This window comes from Botryllus schlosseri, chromosome 7 (assembly GCF_051294905.1).
Source record: "Botryllus schlosseri isolate E-star chromosome 7, Bs_hap1, whole genome shotgun sequence".
In the NCBI taxonomy this organism is placed as follows: domain Eukaryota; kingdom Metazoa; phylum Chordata; class Ascidiacea; order Stolidobranchia; family Styelidae; genus Botryllus; species Botryllus schlosseri.
The window spans coordinates 969,107-986,624 of record NC_137242.1 but is presented as its reverse complement, the minus strand read 5'-3'; the positions used below and the strand labels follow the sequence as shown (position 1 = coordinate 986,624).

Genomic DNA, 17,518 nt, shown 5'->3' with positions numbered 1-17,518 from the left:
ATCACAGTTCGTTTCGACGGAGAAAACCTCCATCGGACATAATAACTTTGCTATAATATCGTTGCATTCTCAGACAACGAAAACTTCCAGCTGCGTAACATCATGGCCGCTCCTCTGCTGCAGCACAAGGAGGATATCGAGGACATTTGCATCAGCGCGGTCAAAGAGAAAGACATCGAAGCCAAGCTGAACCAGGTCATCGCCGAGTGGAACGGGAACAACTTGACGTTCGCAAACTTCAAGTCCAGAGGTAATGCTTGTACAAACTACTGGATTTTCTAAATGCACAACTGCAGCTACGACTACTCGCTCTTAAAACTCGCAACTAGAACTGAAGCTAACGATATTCAATGATCGACAACTAACTAATAATTGATTATACGAATTACTGAATTTTGAATGAGCTAAGAAATATTACAGATCGAATTGACATTTCAAAAGGGTTTCGTGTTAGAAATGGGAGGGGTTTCGACCAGACTTGGCAACTATATATTTCTAGTTGTTTATTCTAATTATAATTATGCTGATTAGAGTGAAATGCTGGTAAACTAGTTCTAATCTCGTTTGTTAAATTTCTTTATGCTCTAATTGTAGATGATTCTAAAATTTAATTTCTCGTTTTCCTGAAAATTTTACATTAGAACTGTACTGTGTGAAACGAGCCAAGTTCGGTGTGCAGACTTTTGCCGTCCTCTGATTTGATATGATGTTTTCCAAGATTTTGCGAATTCAGCAATTCTAATCTAATTTTGAGAAATCATTGTTATAATTATAGTTCTAGTCTAATTTGCATAAAATACTAAATACCTATGATTCTATTTCAAATTTAATTTGGAAGAAATGTGTAGCTATAATTTTAATCTAATTTGGAAAAGCCGAAAATTTTCTAATTGTTCGACTCTGGTTCTGACCAAAAAAATCCACCCCCTGACTACACCAAACATCACACGACAGAACACCGGTATCGCGATTCACTCCAAGCGGCGGCACATGTTTTCTAGCTGTTCGGCAATTAAGTTATTTATAAAATGCGCAACTAGAACTACTCAAAAAACAAGTAGTTGACAGTCAACTAACCAGACTGCTAGTTTGTACGAGTGCAGTTTTATGCCGGTCTGATGTGATTTCTATCAGGTGAGCTGCTGCTGAAGGGCGCTGAAACATCGGAAATCGTCTCTTACTTGGAGGACAGTCTCATGGTGCTGGGCTCGCTACTAAGCAACAGGTACGTACACATGTTTACAAGCTAATTGTAATTTCGGCTAGGCTAGCCTAAACCCTGTCAATCCAACAACTGACAAGTTGTGGGTGCTTATACATACATGCACGCACGCCGCACAATGACAGCAACAAAAACATGATCGCTCATGCGTTGAAGGAAACTGTTAGAAAGAGAGAGAGGTGTTAGTAAGAGATAATCGCACATCCACTTTTTTCACACTACTATGACACCATAATGCATCGTACTCGAATATTCGACTTGAGGATTTTTTTTTGATGCACGCAAACCATTGTGTTCAGGTATAACGCTCCCTTCAAGCCTACGATCCAGCAGTGGGTGGCTAAGTTGTCCAACACATCGGATATCATCGGTGGGCTAATGCTTATTACGCTGTATTGAAATGTTCAAAACATTTTATCTGTTTTCAGAGAACTGGTTGATCGTTCAGAATTTGTGGGTGTATCTAGAGGCCGTGTTTGTGGGGGGAGATATCGCAAAGCAGTTGCCGAAGGTAGGCTGAATGGGGACTAGGGCAACTATGTAATTCCAGTTGTCCAGTTAGACTAATTTTAGCGAAATTTCGGTAATCTAATTATGGTGTAATTTGTGAAATGTTTCTATGTTCTCATTTTAAGTCTAATCTGCTTTCTGGTTTTCCTGAAAATGCGATAGGAAAACTATTTTGCAAAACTAGACAAGCTTGCTGTACAGATATTTGTCATTCTCATACTTAGTAGAGTGAATTCTGATTTGGTATAAACTGAACCTAATTCTAATCTAATTTAGAAAAAATTATGTAGCTATTATTTTAATTCTGATTTAATTTGAAAATATGAAAATTTTTCGGTCGTCCCACTTTGACTGATAGTAATCAGTAGTTACTAAAATTTCTGTTTTAGGAAGCCAAGAGATTCTCAAACATCGACAAGTCTTGGGTGAAGATCATGACCAGAGCTCACGAGACCCCGAACGTGGTTCAATGCTGCGTCGGGGACGAAACGTTGCGACAGTTGTTGCCGCATTTGCTGGAGCAGCTGGAGCAGTGTCAGAAGTCGCTGACCGGGTACGCATGCGCAGATAGTCGAAGTAATTACTCGAGTCACGATTTTTTGGTGTCTCGAGTCATTATTTCGAATTTTTTGGTGACTCGAGTCAGATAGTCAAAGTAATGACTCGAGTCACGATTTTTTGGTGACTCGACTTGACCCGAGTCATTATTTCGAATTTTTTTGGTGACTCGAGTCATTATTTCGAATTTTTTGGTGACTCGAATTGATACGAGTCAATTTGTGTTTTGACTCGACTTGTACTCTAGTCATTGTGCATGACTCGAACCAAGTCATATGACTCGAGACTAGGACGGGCAAGATTGACATTTCATTTTAACTTCGAAGAATAATAAAGTCACCACATTATTAGTATTTCATCGATCAGTCCCGATACTTTGAAATTAGAGCCAGAAACTGTTAAGACTAAGGAAAATTACGATATTATGAATGCAAGCAGTTTTATATCACTCGAGAAGAGTTAAAAAAAGTGGTCCGAATCGTATTTAACTTGAAACTAAACCATGAACACAATGACTTCGATTTAGACTCGAGTCACAACACTGTGACTTGGACTCGACCCTCTGCTCGCTGACTTGGACTCAGACTTGACTCGGTGGTGAATTGAAAATGACTTGACTTGACTCGAGTCAAAACTATAAAAGTAAGATTGATTTGCGACTTGGTTACAACCCTGGTTCATAGTAGTCAGTGTTGCTGGTCAAGTAGAAGTAGAAATAATGCCGTACGTGTTGCCTCAATTACAAGTAGAATTAGGAATTTTAAAGACATGTCAAAATTAGCGATGCAATCTAATGCAGTGGTTCCCAACGTGGGCGATTTGGCGATCTAGGGGGGCGAAAATGACGAAGGGGCCGATAGGGGGGCGAAAATGGACAAAGGGGGCGAAAATAGCGAAGGGGGCGATAGGGGGGCGATGACGCGTCAAAACGGCTGACCTTTTTTTTTTTTTTTTTTTTTTTTTAATCATCCACCTAGCAATTCGGAGAGAAAAAACGTTATTTGCAGCTCTGAGCGGAGAGAGATGACCTTTTTTTATTTTAGTCACCCCGCCGGTGATTACAGTCTGTATGCCCAATTATCGGTGCACAAAATTTTGGGGGGCGATGATTGGTGTTGACCTTGAAAAGGGGGCGATGGGTCGAAAAAGGTTGGGAACCACTGATCTAATGCCATGACTATTTTCCACTTTCTGAAGACCATGAAAGGTTGGTCGTTTTGCCTTTAAAGTTGCGTAGAAGTGGGTAGTGTGCTAAAATCATAACCACTCAATTAAGTAGCGGAGGTAAGCAAATTCTACTTGAGTACTCCTTAAAAGTAGAAGTACTCAATTACTGACCGTTCAGTTGCTTTTAAAGGTACCTGGAACAGAAAAGACTCGTATTCCCGAGATTCTTCTTCATTTCCGACCCCGCCCTGTTGGAAATTTTGGGACAGGCCAGCGATTCTCATTCTATACAGGTGACGCGAATCTACTTTCCGATCCATTCCAAGCGCTCAGTAGCATCTGTCTTTTCAGGCTCATTTGCTGGGAGTGTTTGAGAACGTTTTCAGAGTCGACTTTCATGATAAAGATTACGACAGGATACTCACAGTCGTTTCAAAAGAGGGTGAAACCATATTTGTACGTTTTCTTTCGTTACCACAAAGCGTGCCCCCGTCAAACTGTGTCATTGTCGCACAGCTGGAGAAACCGGTGAACGCGAAAGGAAACGTCGAATTATGGCTTGGAGATTTGCTGAATCAACAACAGGGTTCTCTGCATGGAGTGATTCGAGACGCTTCCATCCAGATTGTAGACGCATCATTTCAACTACACTCGTTCTTGGATGCTGCACCCGCTCAGGTATGTTCCAAATTGTTTGAGACTACTCTATTGACTACTCAGGACATATTTTTCGGAATACACAACATCAGCATATCCGTAAATTGCCATATAATAGATTTCAAAAAGGTTGACTTGGTTACCTATTACCAATTATTACCTATTACTATCGAGAATTACTGTCAATGTTGAGACAGTATATTTGTTTGATGCGGGTGTGTTCAGACTAGCTTACCTCTAAGGTTGTCTCGATATTTCCTATCCTATTCCGAATACTATGTTTTTATTTCTGTGTCTTCATTGTTGCTTTTTGTTTGTTATATAATTGGATTGTTGGATGTAAAATAGAAGTATCTCTCTCTCTCTCTTTGATGCAACGTTTTCTTGTACAGGTCGGCTTGCTCGGATTGCAGATGATCTGGACCAGAGACGCGGAGACCGCGCTTTCCAACGCCAGACACGACAAAAAGATCATGGCGGTGAGCAGGGTTGCAATGATTAGAGTCGCAATTTTCTCCTGACTCGACTTGACTCGAGTTAATATTTAGAATATTAAAAATCACTCCGCTAGAATTGAATCAATTTTTGGACCGACTCGACTTGAACTCAAGTCATTTTCTTGAATAGGAAAAATGACTGTACTTGATTTGAGTCACTTTTCAGGCAGACTCGACCTGTACTGAAGTAGCAATTTTCTCATGAATCGACATTATCTAGTGACTCAATTTGACTTGACTCGAGTCATTCTCTTCATAGGAAAAATGACTCGATTTGTGCTCGAGACATTTCACGTGACTTGATTCGAGTCATTTATTTTGATCATATTTTTCTGGTGTCTCGTATATTCTTTTACATTAATAATAGCAATATGAAAATGAGTAATATCCATTATGCATTGCCTTGGTTTGAACTTCTTAATGACAGCATTGCAGTGACTTTCCCATTCAGACCATAAATCAAAAGTTCCTGGACATCCTCAACTCGTTGATCCAAGTCACGACCAAGGAACTCACCAAGTTTGAGAGAATCAAATACGAGACGCTGATCACCATCCACGTGCATCAACGAGATATCTTCGACGATTTGGTACGATTTAGTTACATATTTGATCGAGATGATCCAACAAATGTTTGTTTTCTATTGATAGGTTCGAATGCATATCAAGAGTCCGTTGGATTTCGAATGGTTGAAGCAGTCTCGCTTCTACTTCAATTCAGACACTGACAAATGTATTGTCAGCATCACGGATGTTGATTTTATATATCAGAATGAGTTTCTTGGCTGCACGGACCGCCTCGTCATTACACCTCTTACTGACAGGTTTGTGCAGTGAAAAAAGAAAACTGTTCAGCACAAGTGGAAGTAGTCTAAAATCATACCCACTCGAGTGATTAGAGCAAGTATGCAAAAACTACTTTAGTACTCTGAAAAAATAGAAGTACTTCGTTACCGGCTACATCTCGTCTTAGTAATGGGCAGTTGTGTTGATATTGCTGTTCGTGCGGTAATTTCTGATATTTTTTATACTTCCAAATTTCAAAAAATTTACCAGTTTCACCAATAAACCGTGCAGGTAGAAGTGTAAGCTCGATTATTCTGAAAAATTTGTAGTACCGTGCTTCGTTACCGTCTGCCTCTGTGTGTTGCATTTTACGTTGTCTGTCTCTTGCCTTAGATGCTACATCACTCTGGCCCAAGCTTTAGGGATGAGCATGGGTGGAGCGCCTGCGGGCCCGGCAGGCACGGGAAAGACAGAGACAACGAAGGACATGGGAAAAGCTCTCGGGAAATATGTCGTCGTCTTCAATTGCTCCGATCAGATGGATTTCCGTGGGCTCGGCCGAATTTACAAAGGTGAGCATTTCATTAAACAAGAAGGCTATTACCTCCACGTAGGGCTGAGCAAAATACGTACCTACGTGATTCAACTCCAAGTCCAGGTGTTCGAGTAGAACTCAGTCTGATATCAGTAGAGTAAAGTGCTTTTTATGCTACACCAAGCACCATGGCAGTTCCTAATAGTCCAGCGCCCACAGGTTGAACACCCCTAGACTACAACATCCCAATGGCTGCATGCCGTTCTCTCATAATTGCAAATACGGTGGGACCCATTTCTATACATTATGCATATTTTATTCATATTTATATAAGTTTCGGTGGGGGCACCCTTATTAAAATAAAAAAATCAGATGACAATGAATCGTACGAAGCACAAATAAAATTTCAATGTAAAGAAATTTGTGCAAAATTTCCTGCAAATAGGTCCGGTAGTATGTCGTGTGCGTCAAATCAGTTAGTGTGCCATAAAAAATCATCTCGCGTGCTACACCAAACCAAATAATGCCAGTTCCAGAAAATAATGAATCATTTCCAATCACTTCTACATGGGTAGGTTATGTTGTTCTCGTTCATAAAATAATAGAGCTGCGAATAATTTTGATACTCCAAAAATAAGCTCTCACTACTGAACTGTAATCGTCAAAATTTATAATCGAATCATTACACCCAGCTTATCCTCTGACCCATGACTCTCGTAGGTCTCGCTCAATCTGGGTCCTGGGGCTGCTTCGACGAATTCAACCGTATCGATCTGCCCGTGCTCTCTGTGGCCGCCCAGCAGATCTACATCGTGCTCATGGCGAAAAAAGAGAGAAAGAGATTTTTCATTTTCACCGACGGCGACAACGTCACTCTGAACCCGGAGTTTGGACTATTCATCACCATGGTTGGTACAACAATGTCTGTCAGTGCTGATGTTTGCTAAACTTGGACAATTAGATAATTCTAGTTGTCTTATTGGACTAATTTGAGCATAATGCAGATAATCTAATACTAATCTCATTTGTCAAATGTTTCTATGTTCTCATTTTGATTCCAATCTAATTTGTTGTTTTCCCGGAAGTTCTACATATTGATAGCCCCCAATACTCTTACTCCTAGAACCCCGGGTATGCCGGACGTCAAGAATTGCCGGAGAATCTGAAAGTTCAATTCAGATCAGTTGCGATGATGGTTCCGGACCGACAAGTGAGTTTTTCTCTGGCCGACAGTGCAGTTTGATTCCACCATCGACGTTGTCTTCAGATTATCATGCGTGTGAAGCTGGCCAGTTGCGGTTTCCAGGAGAACATCATCCTCGCCCAGAAGTTTTACACTCTGTACAAGCTTTGCGAAGAACAGCTTACCAAGCAGGTGCTGATTCATTTGCAGGGGTGGTCCATGTAATCACATTTTGAACTCAAGTAGAAGTAAGCCTGCAAATTATTGCGCAATTGCAATTTGAAGTAGCGATTTCAGAGACTTTTTAATCATATGTGAGTTGCAGAACTTTTTTGTCTTCAAATAGATGTCGGCCGATACGGGTGAGTTGCAATTTGAGGTATGAACATTAGGAGTGGTCAAAAATGACTTTTTTTCTCAAATCGTTCTGGCTACTTGATAAAATTGTTAGGTTACCGAATTTAAGCCTACACACCAAATTTGGTTCAATTCCAACCAGTAACTGTATTGCTACACGAAAACAAAGTTTCTATTGATTATATAAAAATAAATTGACTAAAATTTGAAAATTTTTTGTTCACCCCATGAAAGTGTTAGGCTGTCTATAGAAACAATGTTCACCAAATTTGACTCAATTTCAACCAGTGGAAGTGGAGTTATTGCCGTCGAAAAATTTGGATTTGAATAAAATAGTATTTACGGTGGCCAATTCTTTAATTATTTATTATAGTTGTGCCCATCGTGAATACTATTTTATTCAAATCCAAATTTTTCGACGGCTACAACTGAATATTAGCGTCAGAATGGTGATTTCAAAAGGACGGGGTTTTGCTACGCGCCTGAATGTATTGCTGCTGATTTGCTGACGTGCTCAGCACCACTATGAAATACATTGCTCATTTCTAAATCGATCATTTCACCAGCCAGTCACCTACAGGCCTAACCGAATTCTAGGTTTGCAGCATACCCAAAAAATTTCCTAGGTATGTGCGGCATACCTACCATACCCGAGTTCAGCGCCTATGGTACTGACCATTGACGGACTTGTCATTTTTTTTGTTCAGGTGCATTACGATTTCGGACTGCGTAACATCCTGTCCGTTCTGAGAACGTTGGGAGCCACGAAACGGGCCCGGCCCGAGGAGGGGGAAGCCACCATCGTGATGAGAGTCTTGAGAGATATGAACTTGTCCAAGCTGGTGAGTTGCACTTTGCCTCTGAATAATGTTGAAATATACCGGCATATTTTCGGCCGACACTCATCAGGTGTCATCGTCAGCAACTAATTAATAGAGATTGTGAAAGAACATTGTAGATCAACAATCTTGATTTCTCTACTAGTTGCAGACGATTGCCTGTGACGAGTGTCAGCCGAAAATATTCAGGTTTATTTCGATTTCAATACAATATTCAATTGCATATTGAAGTTCTGTGCCTCCAAGAATCCATCCTAAGACTGCTCTATCAATTCAACTCCATTTTAGGTTGATGAAGACGAACCTCTCTTTTTGAGTCTGATCAGCGATCTCTTTCCTGGAATCGTTTTGGACACGGTGTCCTACGTCGAGCTGCAGCACGCCATCGAAGTCCACGTGTCTGAGATGGGGGTTGTCAACCACCCGCCCTGGAACCTGAAGGTGGTCCAGCTGTTTGAGACGCAGCGCGTGCGTCACGGCATGATGGCGTTGGGTCCCAGTGGAGCTGGCAAGACGGCTTGTATTAATATGATCATGAGGGCCATGACGGAATGCGGAGAACCACACAAGTAAGGATTCTATCGAAATGTTGCTGCCATGCAGAGGTGGTCAGTACGGTTGTTCAAAAATAACTTTTTTCCAGATTCCTGGGATTCATTGTTTAATTTGTTAAGTTGCCTAAAAATGTTGCACATCAAACTCGGCTCAATTCCAATGAGTAGAAGCCAAGGCAGAGCCAATTGAAATGTTGGTCATTTTTAGAAAGAATAGTATTTACCGTGGCAAATTTCCTCACTTGGCTGTGACAAAATAGCGTGTTGCAGATATGCCTGCAGGGAGAGGGATGCTTTTTCTGAATATCTGAAATATTTGAACTGAATCTTTTTTCGGAATTTCGCCTATCTTTGTTAGTCACTTTGTGTTATCTCGACGGAATTTACTTTTGAGCTTACTTACTTGACTAGTTTTAGCATGTTTTTGAAATCACTACTTCTTGTAATTGAGTCAAAATTTAAGGTGTTACGAATGCTTGAGTAGCAATGCTGACTATCTTGACCTAGGGAGGTGAGAATGAACCCGAAAGCCATCACAGCTCCACAAATGTTCGGACGTCTGGACGTTGCTACCAACGATTGGACAGACGGGATATTCAGTACTTTATGGAGACGGACGCACAAAACCAAGAAAGGTAAGATTGATATTTTTTGTAAAAAATAACATAATCGAAAACATTGCCGGGCAGGTGATCACGTGTGGCTAGTACTTGACGGTCCTGTTGATGCGATTTGGATTGAAAACTTGAATTCTGTCCTGGATGATAACAAAACTCTCACTCTGGCTAACGGCGATCGTATCCCGATGGCGCCAAACTGCAAAATTCTGTTTGAGGTCGGTTGTTTGTCACTTTTGCCTTGTGTATATTTTTAAAATTTAACAATAACAGGTGCATAATATTGACAACGCTTCCCCGGCGACTGTGTCTAGAAATGGAATGGTCTACATGAGCTCTTCCGCGCTGGACTGGAGACCGATTTTGGACGTGAGCGTTATATTTTAATCAGAGGTGGCGGCTCAATTCCAACCCGTAGAAGCGAAGTTATTGATATTCAAAATTCAGGAATTCAAATCATAGTATTTACGGGGGATAGATATGTAATAAATAATGAAAAAATTTGCCACCTTGATTACTATTTTTAACAAATCCAAAATTTTGTACTCCAATATCTTTGCTTCTACTTGTTGGTATTGAGCCAAATTTGTTGTACATCGTTTTTTTGGACAATCTAACAATTTTAAGGGGGAGCCAGTAAAATTTAAAAAAAATTTATAAATATTTATATTAAATAAATCAAAAACTTTCCTACTCTAATAACTTCGTTTCGACTGGTTGGAATTGTGCCAAATTTAGTGTGCAGCGTTTTTTAGTAACCGGTAACATTCGAAAAAACTATTTTTTGGAAGGTCCTAGTGGTCAGTGATGGACTACTTTTTCAAAGTGCTCAGATAAGCTTTACTTGCATACGCGATGTACTTGAATGGTTATGATTATACACTGTTTTCATTTCCACTTCATATTTTTCACTTTTTGCGGTAAACCTAGGCCCACAATAGTTATGTTTTAGTCTGAAATCGCTACTTGTACTTGTATCTAAATTCACGACATTATGTGACTACTTTAGCCTCCTCTGATTGTAATTGTGTCTGGGAAAATATCACGAAAACGCTCTTTCCAGGGCTGGCTATTGAAACGACCGCCGGCGGAAGCCGACATTTTGAGAAGCCTGTTCGATTCCGTGTTTTCCGACCTCTACACGTTTTCCGTGCAAAATCTCTGGCCGAAAATGGACCTGCTGGAATGCAACTACATCACTCAGGTGGCGTTTAGCGCGGGGGTTCTCTACCTTTTCAGCTTGTGGAACAGTGAAATTTCAAAGCAGAATTTTCGAAAATCCAAATCCACCCAGCATATAGTGACCTATATTTACCCAGCTTAAACCATGAATTGGTACTTGCATTATTGAGAAATTTGTTGCTGTCTTTTGGATATTACAGCTGTTATGCGTGGATATGGATATATTCAATTTCTTCTACAACATTTTGAAACCGGGGTTGTAACCCAGTAACAAGGTTCAGAGTCACAAGTCAATCTTAATTTTGTAGTTTTGACACGAGTCAAGTCGAGTCATTTTCAAGTCACGTAGCAATGGGTCTAATTAATAGAAAATCAACCTCTGACATTCCGCAATTGAGAATAGAATTGAAATATATTCGGCGAATTGGTCGGAAAGTTGAGAACCACTGCTTTACTGAATTCTGAAGAACGTAGGCAGCCGTATTGACTATTTTTAAAACCCAGGCTCTTAACGTGCTGGAAGGTATGATTCCGAGTAAGGAGGAGGCTGGCATCCTACCCAAAGACCATTTGGAGAAGATCTTCATTTTCTCTCTCATGTGGAGCGTCGGTGCTACTCTGGAACTTGCAGACAGGTTTGCCGATCCGAAACTACAATATGCCACTGAATAATATATTGACATTGAAATGAGCTGGAATATTTTCGGCTGTTAGGGGTAACCGTCAGTTTCTGACAAGTGTCTGCCAAAATTCTTTGGGTTTATTTCAATATCAATATATGACTCAATTATATACTGAAGTTTGGTACCTCCGAGTGTCTTTTCAAATTGAAACTGTTTTGTGATTCTGACATGCTTTTGGTTTTAGAGCAAAAATGGAGGAATTCCTGACAGGCCACGGCAGCAAATTGTCATTGCCAGAGATTGGGGAAGGAAGTGGACACACCATCTTCGAATTTGTGCCCGGCAGTACCGGTGAGTCACAGTACTTTTCTATGGCAATACACTACCTGTACATATCCGTGAATTGCCGCATGATAGTTTCAAAAAATAGTTACTTGCAGACTTGTGCAGACTCCTGGATTTTCAAAATGCGCAACTAAAACTACTCATTATTCAAACCTCGCAACTGGGACCAGAAATACTCACTTTTCAAAATTCACGACTACAACTGCAATTATTGTCTTTTCAAAATCCGCAACTGGAACTAAAACTGCTCAAAACAACAGTAATTGTTAACCGTCAGTCAACTAGATGAGTAATTTGTACAAGTCTGGTTGCTGGATTATTATTTTTTTGTTCCATTAACACTGATACCCTACTTGACCCAGACTTTTCTTCCAATTTAATGTGTTATCTAGAATTGCATTGCATGACTATTCGTGTTGGTACAGATTACTTATTTTATGCAGGTGTGATCAGACTAGTTGACTTTTAAGGTTGTTCGACCATTCCTATCCGTTACGGAATGTTTTGTTTGCATTTTTCTGTGTCGATATTGTTGCTGTCTGTTTGTAACCTATTTTGGGGGGATGATCAATGTGAACACATCTCTCTACTTTACACCTTCGCATTATTTCAGGCAAATGGGAACACTGGTCCAGTCGTGTACAAGAATACATGTATCCGTCCGACTCTGTGCCGGAGTACGCTTCGATTTTGGTGCCGAATGTGGACAACATCAGGACCAAGTTCTTGATCGATGTTATAGCCAAGCAAACTAAGGTATGCTGTCCTCTGTTAAACTTTATATAGTGTCGGTGATTTGGGACTGGTACGTTCTTGAGGTGTTATAGTAACTTAACCAAGTATTGCTGGTTATGGCTGCCTCGTTACTTAACTTGCATTGTTCTGTTATGGTTTGAGAAGTCTCAACTCACAGATATCACTCAATTCAATATTTGGTGATGTGATTGTTGATATACAATGTCCTTTCCAATTCTCTACTAGTTGCTGATGATCACCCCTGACAAGTGTCAGCTGAAAATATTCGGGGTTATTTTAATACGAATATACTATCCAATCGTATTTTGAAGTTCTGTACCTTCTTTAATTATTATTATGTGGTTTTTACTTTTTCTGTAACTACAGGCAGTTCTTTTGATTGGAGAACAAGGCACGGGCAAGACCGTTCTCATCCAGGGCTACATGTCCCAGTACGACCCCGAAGTCCACATGGCAAAATCGTTCAATTTCAGCTCAGCAACTGAGCCCAGCATGTTTCAGGCAAGTGTTTTTAATTTAGGAAACAAATAAACGGATATGAAATATTCCCGCGTTGCAGAGAACCATTGAGAGCTACGTGGACAAACGTATGGGCAGTACCTTTGGACCGCCGGCTGGTCGTAAAATGACCGTGTTTATTGACGATGTAAACATGCCTGTCATTAACGAATGGGGTGACCAGGTGAATTGAAAACTACCCACTACAACGACTAAATTGATTACCTGGGTGATTCCATTGTGAATCGAGTATTAGGCGTCGAGTCTAGTGCTCGAGTCAGGGTTGTAACCAAGTCACAAGGCTCCGAGTCACGAGTCAGTCTCACTTTAATAGATTTGACTCGAGTCAAGTCGAGTCATTTTCAATTAACCACCGAGTCCAAGTCAGCGAGCAAAGGGTCGAGACCGAGTCATGGTATTATGACTCGAGTCCTAGTCCAAGTCATTCTTTTGACTGCTAAGTTTCCAGTTAAAGTCTTGTTAAACCCACTTTTTATAACTTTGCTAGGTGATATCGAATGGTTGGCATTCATAACACCCTAATTTTCCACACTTTCAGCAGTTTCTGGTCGAATTTTCAAGTACCATTACCAATTGGCAAAATCCCAATAGTGTGATTACTTTACTAGTCTTTGAAATTACAATGAAATTTCGGTCTTGGCCGTTTGAGTCTCGAGTCATATGACTTGGTTCGAGTCATGCGCAATGACTCGAATCCAAGTCGAGTCGACTCATTCCCGTATTTTGAGAAAATTACTCGAGTCAAGTCGAGTAATCAGAAAATCGTGACTCGAGTCATTACAACCCTGGCTCGATTAACACTCATTATTATGGCTGAGCAAAATCAAGTATCAGACTTTGATGTGGAAATTTCAAATATACATCATTTACGCAACCACAAAGAAAGGAATGTCACTTCTACAGTGCATTAAACATGATTTGGTAGTTTTTCGCCCATACCTGTTTTAAGGTACCTGCTTTATTCAGATCACCAACGAAATCGTACGTCAAATGATGGAAATGCGCGGCATGTATTCCCTCGAAAAACCGGGCGATTTCACCAACATCGTCGACATGCAGTTCATAGCGGCCATGATTCACCCCGGCGGGGGTCGAAACGATATCCCCCAGAGACTGAAGAGACAGTTTAGCGTCTTCAACTGCACCCTGCCCTCGAACGCGTCTATCGACAAGATTTTCGGCATTATCGGAAAAGGATATTTCTGCCTGGAAAGAGGATTCTCGGAACAAGTGGTGGACATGATACCGCAGCTGATATCAGCCACTAGAGTGCTCTGGCAATGGACCAAGGTATGATATTGATTTGAAGACTAGATTTGTTGCTGTAGAACTTAAAACTTCGTGAGTTTACTACACAATGACAAAATGATTGTCAAATGATTTTACGACTGTTAAATAGCGGATTTTGTCGATGTAAATTGCAGATGTATTATATGTATATTGTATATATTATATTATGTCACTAATCAACCATTCATACTTCTAATTATCATTGCTTGTGTTATTGATTGGTTCCTCTCGCGTTACCTATTAGTGCTCACAGTGTTACTGCTCGGTTGCTTATTTGTTATTTGAATAAGATGGAAATAAAGACAGATCATAGTTGATACGTCTCACAGGTGCCACCTCACATATTCTGATTTTTCTCCTCACCTGCAGATCAAGATGCTTCCGACGCCGGCTAAATTTCACTACATTTTCAACTTGCGCGACCTCTCACGTATCTGGCAGGGCATGCTCACGGTGAAAGCCCAGGAATGTTGTGTAGCCATGGACGTCATCCACCTGTTCATGCACGAGTGCACAAGAGTCATCGCAGATAGGTCAGTATGAGATTCACAAGGGATCAGTGACAATCTACTTTTACTTATGTTATGATTTTAGACTGCTTCTACTTGACATATTGGTGTTGAAATAAACCAAGATATTTTGGGCTGACACTCGTCAGGGGTAATCGTCAACAAGTAGTAAAGAATTGGAAAGAATATTGTATATCTATAGTTTTTTACTCAACTGAGAGTAACTATGACTAATTTATGAACCAAGTTCTCATTATACTCGTTTGGACAATGAGAATTTGATTACGATATTTGTTTGGAACAAGATTATTCACTCAACAGTGTTATGTGTGACTCCCTGCTGATAGTGTAGGATTATTTCGCTGTATGAACAAGTTCGCATCAACTCAAATACAATGTCATATTCATTTGTATATTGAAGTTCTGGACTGCAGAACCCAGAGTTTCTTCAGGTACATATTCATAACATGAACCTGAAAATATTCGGGTTGATTTCAAATACAATACATCATTAAATTGTGTATCGATGTTCCGCATTGCCGAGAGTGCGTTCAGGTATAGATTCAGAACTTGACCACGGTCATCGTTGCGTTACTTCAGATTCACAAACCAACAGGACAAGAGCTGGTTCGAAACGAGCTTGCAGAAGGCGGTGAAAGAACACGTGGACCAGGACCTGGCCGCGCAGATGCACGGGGTCGAGCCGTACTTTGTAGATTTCCTGCGCGACGCGCCCGAACCCACCGGCGAAGAGAATGACGACTCGGAGCTGGACGCTCCCAAGATTTACGAAGCCGTCAGTTTTGCTGTGTGACAACACTTTAAATCATCTTGTAACTCTCATAATCTTTTCAGATTGCTTCTCTGGATGAGCTGTCTGATAAACTGCAGAGCTACATGACGCAATACAACGACACCATACGCGGGGCCAGCATGGATCTCGTCTTTTTCAAGGACGCGATGACCCACCTTGTCAAGGTACGCTGTTCTGGCTCTCAGTATAAGGTGCAACCACTTGTCAGAGCAGACTTGGACAGCTACATACTTCTAGTTGTGTAATTGGACTAATTAGATTTAAATACCAATAATAGCCTGTTCTAATTCTTTGAATGTTTCTATGCTCTCATTTTAATTCTTATCTGGTTTTCCTGTAAATGCTACAAGAGAGCTGAATTGTGCGAAATGAGCCAAGCTCGATGTACAGACATTTGATATTATCCTGCATATGAAAATGAGCTTTGATTTTATATGAGCTGATTTTTGTTATATTAATTTCTAATTCATAATTTAATTTCCAATTTATGCAAATTCAAGTAATTCTAATTCTAATATAAATTAGAAAAGTGTAATATTTTCTAGCTGCCCTACTCTGATTGGGCATGAGCTTGAGCATTATATTGCCCTTGTTATCAAGATTTTTGATTGCATTGAAGTTTGCTACTAAGGTTTATCAAATTTGCGGTGCTATGTAGATACCAACCGAGTCTAAATCGGATACAAAACATAACAGTAAAAAACAGAAAATTGCATGGAAATTCAAAATGCTGTCCGGATTGATATCCGGTACGTCTCTACCTCTTGTTTGAACAGATCTCCCGAATCATTCGGACTCCGAGAGGCAGTGCCCTCCTTGTCGGCGTGGGAGGGTCCGGCAAACAGAGCCTGACCAAACTGGCGTCGTTCATCGCCGGCTACAGCATATTTCAAATCACTCTGACCAGGTGACCGACTAGTTTTCTCACAGTTGAAACATTTTTTTCATTTTATAAAGCTTTCAGAAGTAAGTTCTTAATGATTATACTTTATACCAGGAATTCTTGTATAATCTAAAGATTTCACACTAGCTCGCATGTCTGCCTTGTTGTTTTTCCAGCTTGTTTTTTGTGAACTGTTTTTGTATCTTGACGTTATTTCTAAACTCGACAATATTGTGTCATAACTGGCCGTTTGGTTATGAATTTGCATATTTTATTTCCAATTTTGTGCATGCAGCTCTTGATAAGAGGCGTGCTAAATGTATTTGAGTTACACGGTATGAAGAACTTTTGAAAGAGTTGAGAAAATAATTTTGTAAATGCATGTCGGTAGAACGTACAACACGACCAACTTGATGGACGACTTGAAAGTTTTGTATCGAACGGCCGGTTGTGACGGCAAAGGAGTGACTTTTATATTCACCGATAACGACATCAAGGAAGAAGGCTTTTTGGAATACTTGAATAACATTCTCTCGTCTGGGGAGGTTGGTTCTATCGCCGCTCGTAGGAAATTTGTTGAAGACGTTGTGTCCTGATGTAGGTTTCCGGCTTGTTCGCGCGAGACGAGATCGACGAAATCACGCAGAATCTCATCTCCGTCATGAAGAAGGAGTTTCCGAGGAGACCGCCCACGCAGGAGAACCTCTACGACTATTTTCTGACCAGGGCCAGAAATAATTTGCATATTGTGCTATGTTTCTCGCCGGTAAGATTTTGTGGATACTTGTTTCGGGGAGAAACTGTCAAAGCCAGTGATTCCCAAGCGCGGCCCTGAGGGCCGCATGCGGCCCCCAGCAAGCCTTCTTGCGGCCCCCAAAAATATTAAGAAATCGAGTTATGACAAAAAATTAAATTTATATTTATAAAATACACTACCTTGACTTGGAGTCTTGAGTTTTGAATTAAGATTGCAGGAAAGTCGTGAGTAGACTGCTATCGTTACGTCCAGTTGAACGAGCAGTAGCTATAGATATAGGTAAAGACAGGACTGTGACTGCCGCACGCCAAACACCCAATGAAGGGGGGGGGGGGCGGGCGAGCTCGAACGGGGCTCAA

General features: G+C 40.6%; 1 protein-coding gene across 1 annotated transcript in view; it reads left to right on the top strand.

Annotated features, from left to right (window-relative positions):
* LOC145443049 (dynein axonemal heavy chain 8-like) overlaps positions 1–17,518 on the top strand; it is a 55,126-nt gene that overhangs the window by 17,859 nt on the left and 19,749 nt on the right. The window contains exons 28-60 of the mRNA XM_080321033.1: positions 74–250; positions 1,135–1,225; positions 1,522–1,592; positions 1,651–1,733; positions 2,122–2,285; positions 3,648–3,750; positions 3,809–3,913; positions 3,974–4,135; positions 4,507–4,593; positions 5,063–5,200; positions 5,262–5,434; positions 5,790–5,968; positions 6,652–6,839; positions 7,055–7,141; positions 7,199–7,306; positions 8,179–8,313; positions 8,599–8,879; positions 9,372–9,499; positions 9,554–9,699; positions 9,755–9,850; positions 10,545–10,685; positions 11,168–11,298; positions 11,531–11,637; positions 12,245–12,387; positions 12,754–12,888; positions 12,947–13,069; positions 13,873–14,196; positions 14,566–14,729; positions 15,306–15,501; positions 15,561–15,683; positions 16,296–16,426; positions 16,794–16,947; positions 17,004–17,168. Coding sequence (XP_080177159.1) covers positions 74–250; positions 1,135–1,225; positions 1,522–1,592; positions 1,651–1,733; positions 2,122–2,285; positions 3,648–3,750; positions 3,809–3,913; positions 3,974–4,135; positions 4,507–4,593; positions 5,063–5,200; positions 5,262–5,434; positions 5,790–5,968; positions 6,652–6,839; positions 7,055–7,141; positions 7,199–7,306; positions 8,179–8,313; positions 8,599–8,879; positions 9,372–9,499; positions 9,554–9,699; positions 9,755–9,850; positions 10,545–10,685; positions 11,168–11,298; positions 11,531–11,637; positions 12,245–12,387; positions 12,754–12,888; positions 12,947–13,069; positions 13,873–14,196; positions 14,566–14,729; positions 15,306–15,501; positions 15,561–15,683; positions 16,296–16,426; positions 16,794–16,947; positions 17,004–17,168 — 4,739 coding nt within the window. The remainder of the gene's footprint in view (positions 1–73; positions 251–1,134; positions 1,226–1,521; positions 1,593–1,650; positions 1,734–2,121; positions 2,286–3,647; positions 3,751–3,808; positions 3,914–3,973; positions 4,136–4,506; positions 4,594–5,062; positions 5,201–5,261; positions 5,435–5,789; positions 5,969–6,651; positions 6,840–7,054; positions 7,142–7,198; positions 7,307–8,178; positions 8,314–8,598; positions 8,880–9,371; positions 9,500–9,553; positions 9,700–9,754; positions 9,851–10,544; positions 10,686–11,167; positions 11,299–11,530; positions 11,638–12,244; positions 12,388–12,753; positions 12,889–12,946; positions 13,070–13,872; positions 14,197–14,565; positions 14,730–15,305; positions 15,502–15,560; positions 15,684–16,295; positions 16,427–16,793; positions 16,948–17,003; positions 17,169–17,518) is intronic.